At 46.4% G+C, this 13756-nt stretch overlaps 1 protein-coding gene across 2 annotated transcripts in view; it reads left to right on the top strand.

The window, feature by feature from the left end:
• The window catches only part of pdia5 (protein disulfide isomerase family A, member 5), a 59216-nt gene that overhangs the window by 33563 nt on the left and 11897 nt on the right, over positions 1 to 13756 (top strand). For both annotated transcript variants that reach the window (XM_014165259.2, NM_001139963.1), the window contains 5 exon segments: positions 1719 to 1790; positions 5096 to 5232; positions 8564 to 8634; positions 10438 to 10601; positions 10763 to 10893. In XM_014165259.2, coding sequence (XP_014020734.1) covers positions 1719 to 1790; positions 5096 to 5232; positions 8564 to 8634; positions 10438 to 10601; positions 10763 to 10893 — 575 coding nt within the window.

The raw sequence follows: 13756 nt of genomic DNA on the forward strand, positions 1-13756 counted from the left end.
AAAGAAAAACCCTTGAATGAGTAGGTGTGTCCAAACTTTTGTCTGGTGCTGTATATAGAAATGACATGCCTACAGTTGAAAATAGGAGAATATCTTATTTCTATTGCTGTCAACTTTATTTCTTAACTCCTAATATTGAGCAAATGACACTCATTGGAGCTAATTACTCTAATTGGAGTATCTGACATAGGCTTTGAAAAAGCATCCGCGAGTGCCAGACACTCAGCCTTCCAACCCAGCCTCTAGAGTGGTGGGGCTAACAACCCTACTGCTGCTACAATGATCTTTCTCTGTCTTGCTGTTGAAGTTCCCTTTCCAATGTCTTTTCTTTCCAGTGAAGAGAGGCCACAAAGTTAAACATTTTGTTGATACTTAAAGCCTGCGTGTATAATGCTTTAGAACTTGTTATATAACTGCATCATCATGTATTATACCTGCAGGCTTTAGTCCTAAGTGTTTTTAACATTTTTGCGGAGCAAAAAACGAAACGTAGGAACCCAGAAGGGCCTCTTCCTCTGTGCCTATTAAACTACAAGTGATGAGTGGCACTAATACTGTACAACTCTGGCTGCTGTATTTTATTCCCTGCAGATCAGTGACTGTTACAAATTACCAGGATCTGCAGGCATTAGGTTCAGCTGGAGCAGCTAGGTTCAGCTGGAGCAGCTAGGTTCAGCTGGAGCAGCTAGGTTCCGCTGGAGCAGCTAGGTTCCGCTGGAGCAGCTAGGTTCCGCTGGAGCAGCTAGGTTCCGCTGGAGCAGCTAGGTTCCGCTGGAGCAGCTAGGTTCCGCTGGAGCAGCTAGGTTCCGCTGGAGCAGCTAGTGTCCTACGGCACACCACCACCACCGATTTTGTTTCAGTCTCGGGACACATGCAGGAGGTCAGGGAAGATGAAGTTAGTACATGAGGATCTGTTTCCACATATACAGTATTCACACAATTGGATCCCCCCCCCCCCCCTCCAGAACAGCTAAATGCTGTTTTTAGCCAGTTTCTCTTCTAATGCATAATAACGATGAGTCCATACAAGATTTGCTCTTTTACTATTGTTTGGCTACATTTTAGCAAGTTTAAACCTAGTGATGTTAATGTGTTTGAGCTTTTTTTCACAAAACATTTCCTTTTGTTTCCTTTCCACAACAGTGACTCAGCTCTCTGATGTACTGAATTTCTCTCTGAGGAACCTGTAAATCCTCTGTGGGGCGGCAGGTAGCCTAGCGGTTAGAGAGGCGAGCCAGCAACCAGAGGGTTGCCAGGTCGAATCCCAGGTCTGATGGGAAAAATCAGGTGGGAAGTGAGCTGGCAATCGAAGGGTTGCTAGTATCAAGTCCTAGATGCCATTACCTACCGTTGTGCCCCTGGGCAAGGCACTTAACCCCCCACAACAACAGCTTCCGGGTCCTCTCCAAAAAAATCTGTCTATGAATGTATGTGTGTCTTTCAGAGGGGTTGGGATAAAAGCGCAAGTCAAATTTCGGTTGGATCTTGTGTGCATTGACCAATGAAGTGATGTTAGTGGTAATAAAAGGCACTCTCCTAGAGGTCATCTCTTTCAGTGTAGTCAACAGTAGGTTACAGTAGGTAGTGCCGTAGTTCTTAGAATCACAACTTAGAACATTGTGCAACACGCATGACGTGGGTTTTCTAGATGGGGTCGCTCTGTACTGTCGCTAGCATATGTCTCTCTCTCGCTTCCCCCCCCCCCCCCCGGTCTTTAGGAAGGGGAAGTTCCTGCACCACTATGAAAACTACGGAGGTACAGCCAAGGACATCGCTGACTGGATGAAGAAGTGAGTGTTTTAACCGTTTCCTTCCTGCCTTCCTTTCGCCTCTATCACTTTCCCTTCATAAAATAGAGTCCGGAGCTTTTCTTGATCACTGGTTAGGGAACTGATGTGGGAAAAGTTCTGTGGCCTATTCCTGTTGGGCTCAGTTGGTAAGCGTGTGGTGTTAGCAAGGCCACATGCATATACTAAAAATTTATACCGGTACACTTACTGTACTGTAACCCGCTTTAGATAAACATGGCATTTTACTCCTGCATGAAGTGTGCATCAACACACCCTTTAATGTCCCCGTTCACTCTATTCCCCGTTGGCTCTCACACTCATTCGACTGTTTACCATGCTCTAGTCTATTGAAAGGGCACAGAACAGATTTCACAGCTATTTCAGGAAACACAGACAGAGAGAAAACATTGTTATATGGGAACAGGAACAGTGCCTCTAAGGTCAAAGAACACAGACAGTTTGAGTCTCGAGTGGCTCTGGCAGATGCTTCAAACCATGACCGCTTTCCTCTCTGTGGAGTGTTCTAACCCCTTCAGAGACAATCCCACGGTGTAGACCCATAACAAGTACACGCACTCACACACACACACACACACTCTTTCTCTCTCTCACAAACACACACATACACACACACACTGACGCCCACACCCACCAAGCATCTGTTCAAAGTGGTCCTGACTCAGAGGCTTTCTCCAGGTCCCTGTCCAGTCTGACCAGCTAGGTGACCAGCTCAGCTAGGTGACCAGCTCAGCTAGGTGACCAGCTCAGCTAGGTGACCAGCTCAGCTAGGTGACCAGCTCAGCTAGGTGACCAGCTCAGCTAGGTGACCAGCTCAGCTAGGTGACCAGCTAGGAGACCTGTAGTACTAATAGTTAGTGATTAGGGATGTAACGATTCACCGATATGCATCGGTCCCTATTCAAACGTTATGTCTGCATTGGTCCGCGGACCCCAAACCGATCCAAATGTAGCTTGCATTGGTCAGAGAATTTATTAAAACGTTATGAATCGCTGATTAACTTTTTTGGGTTCTAGCTTTCTTTGTACTTCCCAAAAATACCTCCTATTTTGTGACAACTGATGCGTCCTCTCATTCAGTGTGGAACTAAGCATGTAACTGTGTTGACAGTCATTGAACAAGTCATTTTGCATGCCGAACAACCCCAGAGAATATCAGTAGCCTAGTCAGACTGCGCAGTGTGCCCAGCTTCACGCGCTGATCTTGCACATCTGTGCAGAACCTTGAGCATTCAAATTCTAAAATGCCTTTCGGGATATTAGGCTTTACTAGTTGAGTGACAACTTATGTAAATTGCTAGGCTATTGCTATCTACAATATGTGCTGTTGAAAATTGTGTTTTACCAAAATATGTATATGTATGCATGTATGTTTGTACACACACACACACACACACACACACACACACACACACACACACACACACACACACGCAGGGTAAAGTTGATAATTTCATAACAAGGACAGAATTCACTTTTGCGAGGCAAGAGAAAAGCTCACTAAAAACATCAAAATGGTCAAAACTATCTGATTTTGAGATGGGGGTGAAATCCAAAGTTGTGCTGTATATGCATTGGCTATGTCATAGCTAATTTGTACACAATAAATATTAAGCTATATATGCATTGGCTATGTCATAGCTAATTTGTACACAAAACATATTAATACATTACTAGCTCAAACACTTAATCTTCGAAAATGACCAGTTGATTTGTGGGTGATGGTGATTTCAGTGCCAAAGTGGGGGGACAGAAAACAGGCTACATTGCCCCCCTCCCCCCCTCCCCTAACCAGGTAGTGGGGTGGTACTGTAGATGCCTCCCTTATAGCTCAGCTCAGGTGCTTACATAGTACACACACACACACACACACGTCAGCTCGGCGAGGCTCATGAGCTCCATCAGCAGCAGATTTTAATTTAGAATGGAAAATGTATGTGTTGTATGCAACACATTAGTGCATCGAATTATATCGCATTGAACCGAATCGCATCAATTCGTTCTCTAATAGCACCGAATCATTTCAAACTAAAACGTCTGGTTCCTGTATCGTATCGAAGCCATGTATCTAGATATGTATCCAATCGTCTTGAATATCCTTAGTGAATATTATATGCCTCTGACGGCCTCACACAGGACTCCCGAGTGGCGCAGTGGTCTAAGGCACTGCATCTCAGTGCAAGAGGCGTCACTACAGTCCCCGGATCGAATCCAGGCTGCATCACATCCGGCCGGGATTGGAAGTCCCATAGGGCGGTGCACAATTGGCCCAGCGTTGTCTGGATTTGGTCGGTGTAGGCCGTCATTGTAAATAAGAATTTGTTTTTAACGGACTTGCCTAGTTAAATAAAGGTTCAATTAAACATTTTTAAAAAACACAGCCACCACGAGATGGGCTGAACCTGAACCTGAAAAATACTGCAGCATTTGACCTTTAGATTCCTCTATGGTGGAATTATGGAAGAGACACCACACACAAGGGGTTTAGTGGTATTCATCACGATCTAGCTAAGTAAGGAGGAAGTGCACCTGACGTTGCCTAGGAACGACCTGGACATCTGGCTATGAATAAGTACTGTGTATAAGTATAGCCTATCTGTACTTTTTATTATAATGGCGACGACATGCACTCGGCCTCCCGAGTGGCGCAGCGGTCTAAGCCACTGTATTGCAGTGCTTGAGGTGTGTCTACAGACCAGGCTGTGTTACAACTGGCTGTGATTCGGTGCCCAGAGTCGTCTGGTTTAGGGGAGGGTTTGGCCGGGGGGCGTAGGCCATCAGAATTTGTTCATAACTGACTTGCCTAGTTATAATTTTTTTTAAGTACTCCGGAGCACACTGTCTGGAAGCTGTAGATTTATGACCGCATCCCATTTGCACATAGTGACATTTAAAACAGATATCCATCCCCCTAGACAGTGTTATGAACCCTCGTACATTTTCTCCTTGACTAGTGGCCAGTATGGATGAAAGACTGGAAGGTGTCTGTATTTGGTCTTGGCAGTGGTAGGGAGGGCTCTGTCATACGGGTGTGACCAGTACAGGCCAGATGTAGCTGATGTGAGGTGGAGGATGATCTATAGCTAGGTCTGCCTCATAACAGACATGCTTTAACTCACTTCTGGATGATCTATAGCTAGGTCTGCCTCATAACAGACATGCTTTAACTCACTTCTGGCCTCCTTACATCTTTCCCCCTCTCATTTTTGCTCTCACCCCTCTTTCCCTTCTATCTTTCCCCCTCTCATTTTCACTCCCACCCCCACTACCTCGCTCTCCCCATCCAGTCCCCAGCCCCCCCAGCCGAAGGCCCCAGAGGTCCAATGGTCGGAGACTGACTCCCCCGTCTTCCACCTGACTGACGACTCCTTAGATGGGTTCCTGGAGGAACACCCATCTGCCCTGGTCATGTTCTATGCCCCATGTAAGTAACACACACACACACACACACACACTCAGGGGAACAGGCTATGATGACGTCATGAGGCTACATATGTAACAGATTGCTTTTGTTACAAAGACATTGTAAAACTGTCACAGTTAACATTGTTAGTTGGTTCGATTTCCATTTCAGCTTCTTCCAAAACGAACGTGATCTCGGTCAGGAGAGAAGCAGGGAAACGTCAGGGGGATGTTTTGACAGAGTTGAAAAGCCGTGCTGTTGTCAAAACACACTGTATTACTTCAAATGCATGTGCATATTGAAACGCATTTTAGAATGCAACATTACATGCACTGTTATACTCTGAATCTGCATGAAGACACCTCCCGTGTCCCCGCCCTGGGACCCGCCCGTGTCCCCACCCTGGGACCCGCCCGTGTCCCCACCCTGGGACCCACCCGTGTCCCCACCCTGGGACCCGCCCTGGGACCCACCCGTGTCCCCACCCTGGGACCCACCCGTGTCCCCACCCTGGGACCCATTTGTAGTAAATAACGAGCCCTGGCTCACTGGGGGTTCAAGTCCCATTTAATATGGCTCCTTGTTATAACACAGGAAGGCCACTAGACCGACCCTCCCTCGCCCCTTGGTGCCCTGCCTCTCACAATGGGCAGCCTGGCTTTCACACTTCACTGGGCACTGCTGTGGCCACTCACTGAGACGCCCAAGCCAAGAGCAGCCAGCTGATACAAGCATATCAGGCATTTCAGTAGCTTGTACACACACACACACACACACACACACACACACACACACACACACACACACACACACAAACCCTCCCTGGCACTGCCAAGAACACGTGGAGACACACACCAACACACACTGCGGTTTCTAAATGGTCCTCCTGTCATAGTGAGAGTAATGGTCTCATGATCAAGAGCATCAGCTTTTATTTTTGTCCAGCTCTTACCCAGAGGTTCCTATCCTGTCTGCTCCCTCCCTCCACACTGCTGGTTCAGTTGTCTGTGCTGCTCCCTCCCTCCACACTGCTGGTTCAGTTGTCTGTGCTGCTCCCTCCCTCCACACTGTGCCTGGTTCAGTTGTCTGTGCTGCTCCCTCCCTCCACACTGTGCCTGGTTCAGTTGTCTGTGCTGCTCCCTCCCTCCACACTGTGCCTGGTTCAGTTGTCTGTGCTGCTCCCTCCCTCCACACTGTGCCTGGTTCAGTTGTCTGTGCTGCTCCCTCCCTCCACACTGCTGGTTCAGTTGTCTGTGCTGCTCCCTCCCTCCACACTGCTGGTTCAGTTGTCTGTGCTGCTCCCTCCCTCCACACTGCTGGTTCAGTTTTCTATGCTGCTCCCTCCCTCCCTCCACACTGCTGGTTCAGTTGTCTGTGCTGCTCCCTCCCTCCACACTGCTGGTTCAGTTGTCTGTGCTGCTCCCTCCCCTCCACACTGTGCCTGGTTCAGTTGTCTGTGCTGCTCCCTCCCTCCACACTGTGCCTGGTTCAGTTGTCTGTGCTGCTCCCTCCCTCCACACTGTGCCTGGTTCAGTTGTCTGTGCTGCTCCCTCCCTCCACACTGTGCCTGGTTCAGTTGTCTGTGCTGCTCCCTCCCTCCACACTGCTGGTTCAGTTGTCTATGCTGCTCCCTCCCTCCACACTGTGCCTGGTTCAGTTGTCTGTGCTGCTCCCTCCCTCCACACTGTGCCTGGTTCAGTTGTCTGTGCTGCTCCCTCCCTCCACACTGTGCCTGGTTCAGTTGTCTGTGCTGCTCCCTCCCTCCACACTGTGCCTGGTTCAGTTGTCTGTGCTGCTCCCTCCCTCCACACTGTGCCTGGTTCAGTTGTCTTTGTGCCTGGTTCAGTTGTCTTTGTGCAGCTGTAGATGCAGGATGTATAGAGACCAATTCATGTCTGTGAATGGCTGAGGTAAACAACAGGATCTGGCCTCCCAACTGGCATATTACCCAGCATCCTCTAGTCTATTCAGACTGGTGATAGAGAGGATGATGCCAGCCGCCCACTGAAGCAGCCTTATTTTAATAGCCACGAAACACTTGTCTCTCCAACTCTCCAACAGAAACACACACACACACACACACACACACACACACACACACACACACACACACACACACACACACACACACACACACACACACTCCCCTGCTGTGAATCAGAAATATTACATCTAGCTTAACCCTCCTTCCCCAGACAGTAAATGAAGGTGATGGCACCAGTAGAGAGGAGATGATGCAGAGAATAGAATAATAGACTCTTTTATTCCTCTGTCTCCTTCTCTAACACTCCTCTTTTTAAGGTCAGACAGAGGCAGTGCTCCCCTCCTTCGCATACATCCTGTTTGACAATTCTACAAAAATATTACAATTAAAACATGAATACATATTTTGAATGCAGCAGTGTGTTGTATTGATTTTAAGGCCAGTTCACAGCTGTTTTTGAATATGGCAGTGTGCCAACTAAAGATCTTGCGGTTCCATCCAACCAGGAAATATACACACACTGCTCTTCAAACAGCATCGGCTACTCTTTACAATATACCAACAACAAAACATCTAGTGGATGCTTGGTACAAATATTGAGTTCAGTCTGAAAGTTGTTTAAAAATAAGTTGCATTGCTGCAGAGCTCATACATTTTTTATTAAACACAACATTTATTCATGACGCAGGAATTTGTTGTCACAGCCCCGTTGGAAAGCAAGTCAAGCTTACACACACAGTGTCTCACACACACACAGTGTCTCACACACACACACAGTGTCTCACACACACACAGTGTCTCACACACACACAGTGTCTCACACACACACAGTGTCTCTCACACACACAGTGTCTCACACACACACACAGTGTCACACACACACCGTCCACCCAGCTAGTTCTCACACTGTATGGGAACACTAGTTCTATCGCATCCCCAACCCTGCTATGTCACTGTGGTCTCGCTTAAACTGTCTTCTCCCCTGTCACTCTGGCAACAGGGTGTGCAACACAATACTAGGAAGGTGTTCTTAATGTATTGTACACTGTGTACATTTTTATATAGTAGAACTGCCAGTGTTAAGTTGAAAACCGTTGGCGGGAACCAAGGAGAATTCCCTGCAGTTTATTTGAATGTTACTTGGATGAGGCCCTGCTGAGAAGGTAATGTTGTGAATGGCTTGATTCATTCTATTAACACACTTGGTTGGTTCTATTAAGGCCATTTCCTTATAATGTGATTGTGGGTAAGTGTGGTGAGAATCCCTAAACTGGCGTTAGCACGTCTTACTCGGCTTGTCATTTCTGTTTATGTTCGTTAAGTCATCGTCGCTCAGCTAGTCAGCTCTCTTTGTGTTTTCACCTGCAGGGTGTGGCCATTGTAAGAAGATGAAGCCAGAGTATGATGAAGCTGCTGAATACCTCAACAAAGACAAAAATGTAAGTACAATGATGGTGTATATACAGGGTGCTTTTGATGCGTGAGTGTGTTTGCATGCAACAGAGAGCTCGTGGTGTTTCTGTGTGTTTAAATGTATGTTCATACTTATGTTGAAGCCTTGCAACTCCACTCTGTAAAATTAACTTATTCCAAACCCCAGCTGTGAGATATGTACTATCTGAACATCAGAACAGAACATTAACCCCACTTGGCCTTGTACTTGGCTGGTGCAGTCAGAGTCTCACATGCTGGACTCACTGGCTGCCAGAGCTCCTTATGTGTTTCTGATTAGCAGGGTGTGTCTGTCCTCTCCACTATGGTAATGCTGCACTCCTCCAGCCCTGAGCCAGAGCCAGGGGCAGGCCAATGAAAATCACCAGAGATCGCCTCATGATTGGAGCAATTATCTCATCCCTCCCTGTGCTGTCCCCGTGCAGCGGCCTGCCTGGAGACCGGCAGCTTGGACTCACTCTATTCTCCTGTCCTCCCTTCCTCATCTTCTCCTGGGCTCCCTGCCCAGACCCAGTGCTTGGAGGTCAATGGGAAGAGCTCCCACATTACCTAATGCGGATGTGCTGCCTGAAGGCTGTACTACTTACACCCTGAGCACAGGAGACCTCTGAAGTCATCTATTTTTCTCCTTCTACTTTATATAGAAGTACATAGAAGTGAGAAGGTGTATTTTTCAGTGTTTTTATTCGGCCTGTATTGAAATAACTCGTTATAGAGGGGTCAACTGTTTTAAACATTTTTATTTACCTCTATTGTGGAGGCTAATTTTACAAATAATCTTGTTCTTTTAATCTCTCCTGAAAGTTATTTAGGAGCTGCTGTTTTGTTTGGTGCACTGTAAACTTCAGGAACACACTCTTTACTCGCCATTTCTCCCGGTGCGCGGTGCTATACGTCAGTGTGCGTGGGTTTCAAAGTGCAAGTACTATCCGGTGCGCGTCCACGTTCAACCCAAAACCCTCCGCCTGGGACCTAATTCATAAATGAAGCTATGGTGGATTTATACTTTCTACTTTATAACTGCACTTTTATATTAGTAGATAATTGAGCTTTATTTGAACTAACGTTAGCTACTGTAGCTACCAATTGGCTGGAACAGTTTCCCCAAACGTGAACGATGTGTAACGTCAAGTTTTGCTTGCTAGCCAACCAACAACATCAATGCCGTTATCATTCATCTGATGGGTTTTGGATGTTCTTGGTCTTATTTATTTGTTGGAGGGTCTATACATGAGGCTGACTTTACCGTACTATCCTGGAGGTATACTTACACACCCAGTATCATTACTTTTTCAATGTTAATATCTCTCAACATTAAACAATGCGAAATTCGAATACAATATCTTTTGATTAGCTTCTTTCTGTTCTGCGGCTGCATGAAATGGCAAACGTAACATGAATTCAGAGATTTACTTTTGTTTACTTCATCTTTGTGGCTGCCTGGTGAAATGGTATCATCCGTTACTTAGGTTTAGCCAACCGGTAGTCTATGGCTTAGTGGTGTGTTCAATAGATTCCACGATCCGGACAGGAGCGAGTGCTCAGCTCGTTCTCGACACTGTGAACCCGTGTGCTCAATGATATGTACTCCCACTGTGACTTTTACATCAGTACCACCCACCGGGCAAAATTGCGTGAAAAGAGTGTCCCCCCTGAACTCTGTGTATGTGCTTACGTCTTTATAGTGGTTTTGCTTTACTCTCAATGGGCTGAGTTGAGCCGTAAGGGCCGTGATCCGAACTAGCTGATCTATGATGTGATGTATCCTGATCTGACTCTTGTTGCTCCAGAGCCCTGGTGTTCTGGCAGCTGTGGATACCACCATCCACAAGGCAGTGGGAGAGCGCTTCAAGATCTCCGGCTTCCCCACCGTCAAGTACTTTGAGATGGGAGAGGAGAAGTTCACTCTACCCCACCTCAGGAGCAAGGACAAGATCATAGAGTTTCTACAGAAGTAAGTCATGATCTTTTCTATAATCCAGGGTCTACCTACCAGCACAGGATTAGTGTCATATGTTGATCAATGGGCTTCAACTCAGGCAGTTGTCAACATTTCTAGTCACAAGTGTTGGTGTGTATCATACCTTATCGTCATGTCTGGTTTTGTTATACCAGCCCCCAGGCGCCCCCTCCCCCAGAGCAGTCCTGGGAAGACAAGCCGTCCAGCGTCAGCCATCTAGGAATGGAGGACTTCAGGGAAGCGCTGAAGAAGAAGAAGCATGCCCTCGTCATGTTTTACGCACCATGTAAGTGTAACCAGTGGGAATTGACCTCGAGTCTCCCGTTTGCCATCCCAACGTCTCAACCATTAGACCAAGAGTACATCCTGAAGGTCCAAGGTTGATATTTGGGCTATTAAGTCTCAGGCTGGGCTTACCTCATCATGAGTTCACTTCCAAATAACCTCCAGTCACATCACCATGTAAGCACTCTGCCTGCCAGACAACAACAAAACAACAACTTGTTGATGTCCAATATAACTACATTTGATTTATGATTGATTGGATTTTTACACCACTAATTTTTGATGACCTATGTTCCCCAGGGAACTAAAGGATTTAAGTCAAGTTTTACACCACCAGTACATGAATCTAGACTTTTTCTCTGCCAACATCTGCCATCATTTGATGTAGCCACACCTAAGCTGTGAAGGGACCAGAAAATGACAGAATGCCCAAAATAGACTTGTAGTGCTAGAGGGGTAAACATTGTAGACGACATTGACAGGTTCAGCATCTCAATATCCTTTCTTTCACTCACTCACTTACTCACACTCACTTCCCAGTTGATGCAGGACATGTTCATGTGATAAACCAACTCACAAGCAGCCCTGAAGTCACTGTCTGATAAGAGCCTTCAAAGACTGCGCTCATCACCGCACCTTCCGTCTTCCTATTAGTTAACATGAAGCAAAACAACTCCTAAATGCCTCTTGGCTTTTCCTCTACGAGGCAATAATAACCTTCTCTTTTTCTTTCTCTACTCCAAGTCTGAGTCCCATATGGCACCCAAACAGGAGTTCCACTTGGGAGGCAGGCAACGTTGTCTAATCCTGTGTGGAACATCCGTCTGTCAGGGGCTTTGAGAGATCAAACTAGTCACTAACACATGAAGACTCCAATCAAATGCCTTCAGATATGTTCATTGTTACCTAAAGGAGGTCTTCCGTCTCTTCTAATTTCCAGCCTCCTCTTCGTCAGATCTTCTGAACTAAACTGCTGCCTATACACATATGCCAGGGAGGGTAATGTTACCTCCACCTATCCCCGGGAAATTCCTGCTAATTAACTTTTATGTTTGTGTCGTACCTTTTTAAGCTAATTAGTGGGGGAAAATTCTAATTTACAACACAAATGCTTAAGGGTGATTTCATTGAGTACCCGAAAGCTGTATTTGAATTGTCACTTTCAGGTGTGAAGTATAGACGCAAAAGAGTTGGTATATTATAACCTACACATATTGGAGAGAGAAAGCACATAGAGGATATAAAGTCAGCAAAAAAAGAAACGGCCCTTTTTCAGGACCCTGTCTTTCAAAGATAATTTGTAAAAAAAATCTAAATAACTTCACAGATCTTCATTGCAAAGGGTTTAAACACTGTTTCCCATGCTTGTTCAATGAACCATAAACAATTCATGAACATGCACCTGTGGAACGGTCGTTAAGACACTAACAGCTTACAGACGGTAGGCAATTAAGGTCACAGTTATGAAAACTTAGGACACTAAAGAGGCCTTTCTACTGACTTTGAAAAGCACCAAAAGAAAGATGCCCAGGGTCCCTGCTCATCTGTGTGAACGTGTCTTAGGCATGGTGCAAGGAGGCATGAGGACTGCAGATGTGGCCAGGGCAATAAATTGCAATGTCCGTACTGTGAAATGCCTAAGACAGCGCTACAGGGAGACAGGACGGACAGCTTATCATCCTCGCAGTGGCAGACCACGTGTAACAACACCTGCACAGGATCGGTACATCCGAACATCACACCTGCGGGACAGGTACAGGATGGCAACAACAACAGCCCGAGTTACACCAGGAACGCACAATCCCTCCATCAGTGCTCAGACTGTCCGCAATAGGCTGAGAGAGACTGGACTGAGGGGTTGTAGGCCTGTTGTAAGGCAGGTCCTCACCAGACATCACTGGCAACAACGTCGTCTATGGGCACAAAACCACCGTCGCTGGACCAGACAGGACTGGCAAAAAGTGCTCTTCACTGACGAGTCGCGGTTTTGTCTCACCGGGGGTGATAATCAGATTCGCATTTATCGTCGAAGGGATGAGCGTTACAATCTCAACGCTGTGCATTACATGGAAGACATCCTCCTCCCTCATGTGGTACCCTTCCTGCAGGCTCATCCTGACATGACCCTCCAGCATGACAATGCCACCAGCCATACTGCTCGTGATTTCCTGCAAGACAGAAATGTCTGTGTTCTGCCATGGCCAGCGAAGAGCCCAGATCTCAATCCCATCGAGCACGTCTGGGACCTGTTGGATTGGAGGGTGAGGGCTAGGGCCATTCATTCCCCCCCAGAAATGTCCGGGAACTTTCGGGTGCCTTGGTAGAAGAGTAGGGTAACATCTCACAGCAAGAACTGGCAAATCTGGTGCAGTCCATGAGGAGGAGATGCACTGAAGTACTTAATGCAGCTGGTGGCCACACCAGATACTGACTTACTTTTGATTTTGTTCAGTGACACATTATTCCATATCTGTTAGTCACATGTCTGTGGAACTTGTTCAGTTTGTCTGTTGTTGAATCTTATGTTCCTACAAATATTTACACATGTTAAGTTTTCTGAAAATAAACTCTGACAGTAGAAGGACATTTCTTTTTTTGCTGAGTTTACTATAGCTCTGCCACCAATTACAGAAGATTCAACAGATTTCACATTCTTCTACTATGAAATGAAAACAGGAAAATCAAAAGTAGAAGGCTTGCTGCGGCACCCTGTTCTTGAATGTCAATGATGACTGTACCTGAAAGGGACTGAGAATGACTTCGGAGGCTTTCACAAGAAAAGGACAGGGTTCGTATGTGAAAGTAATGATTTCTAGTCACTTTTCAGCAGAAAACGATCCAGAAGTGTTCACTTAAGTTATTAG

Source organism: Salmo salar, chromosome ssa21, assembly GCF_905237065.1.
Source record: "Salmo salar chromosome ssa21, Ssal_v3.1, whole genome shotgun sequence".
Taxonomy (NCBI): domain Eukaryota; kingdom Metazoa; phylum Chordata; class Actinopteri; order Salmoniformes; family Salmonidae; genus Salmo; species Salmo salar.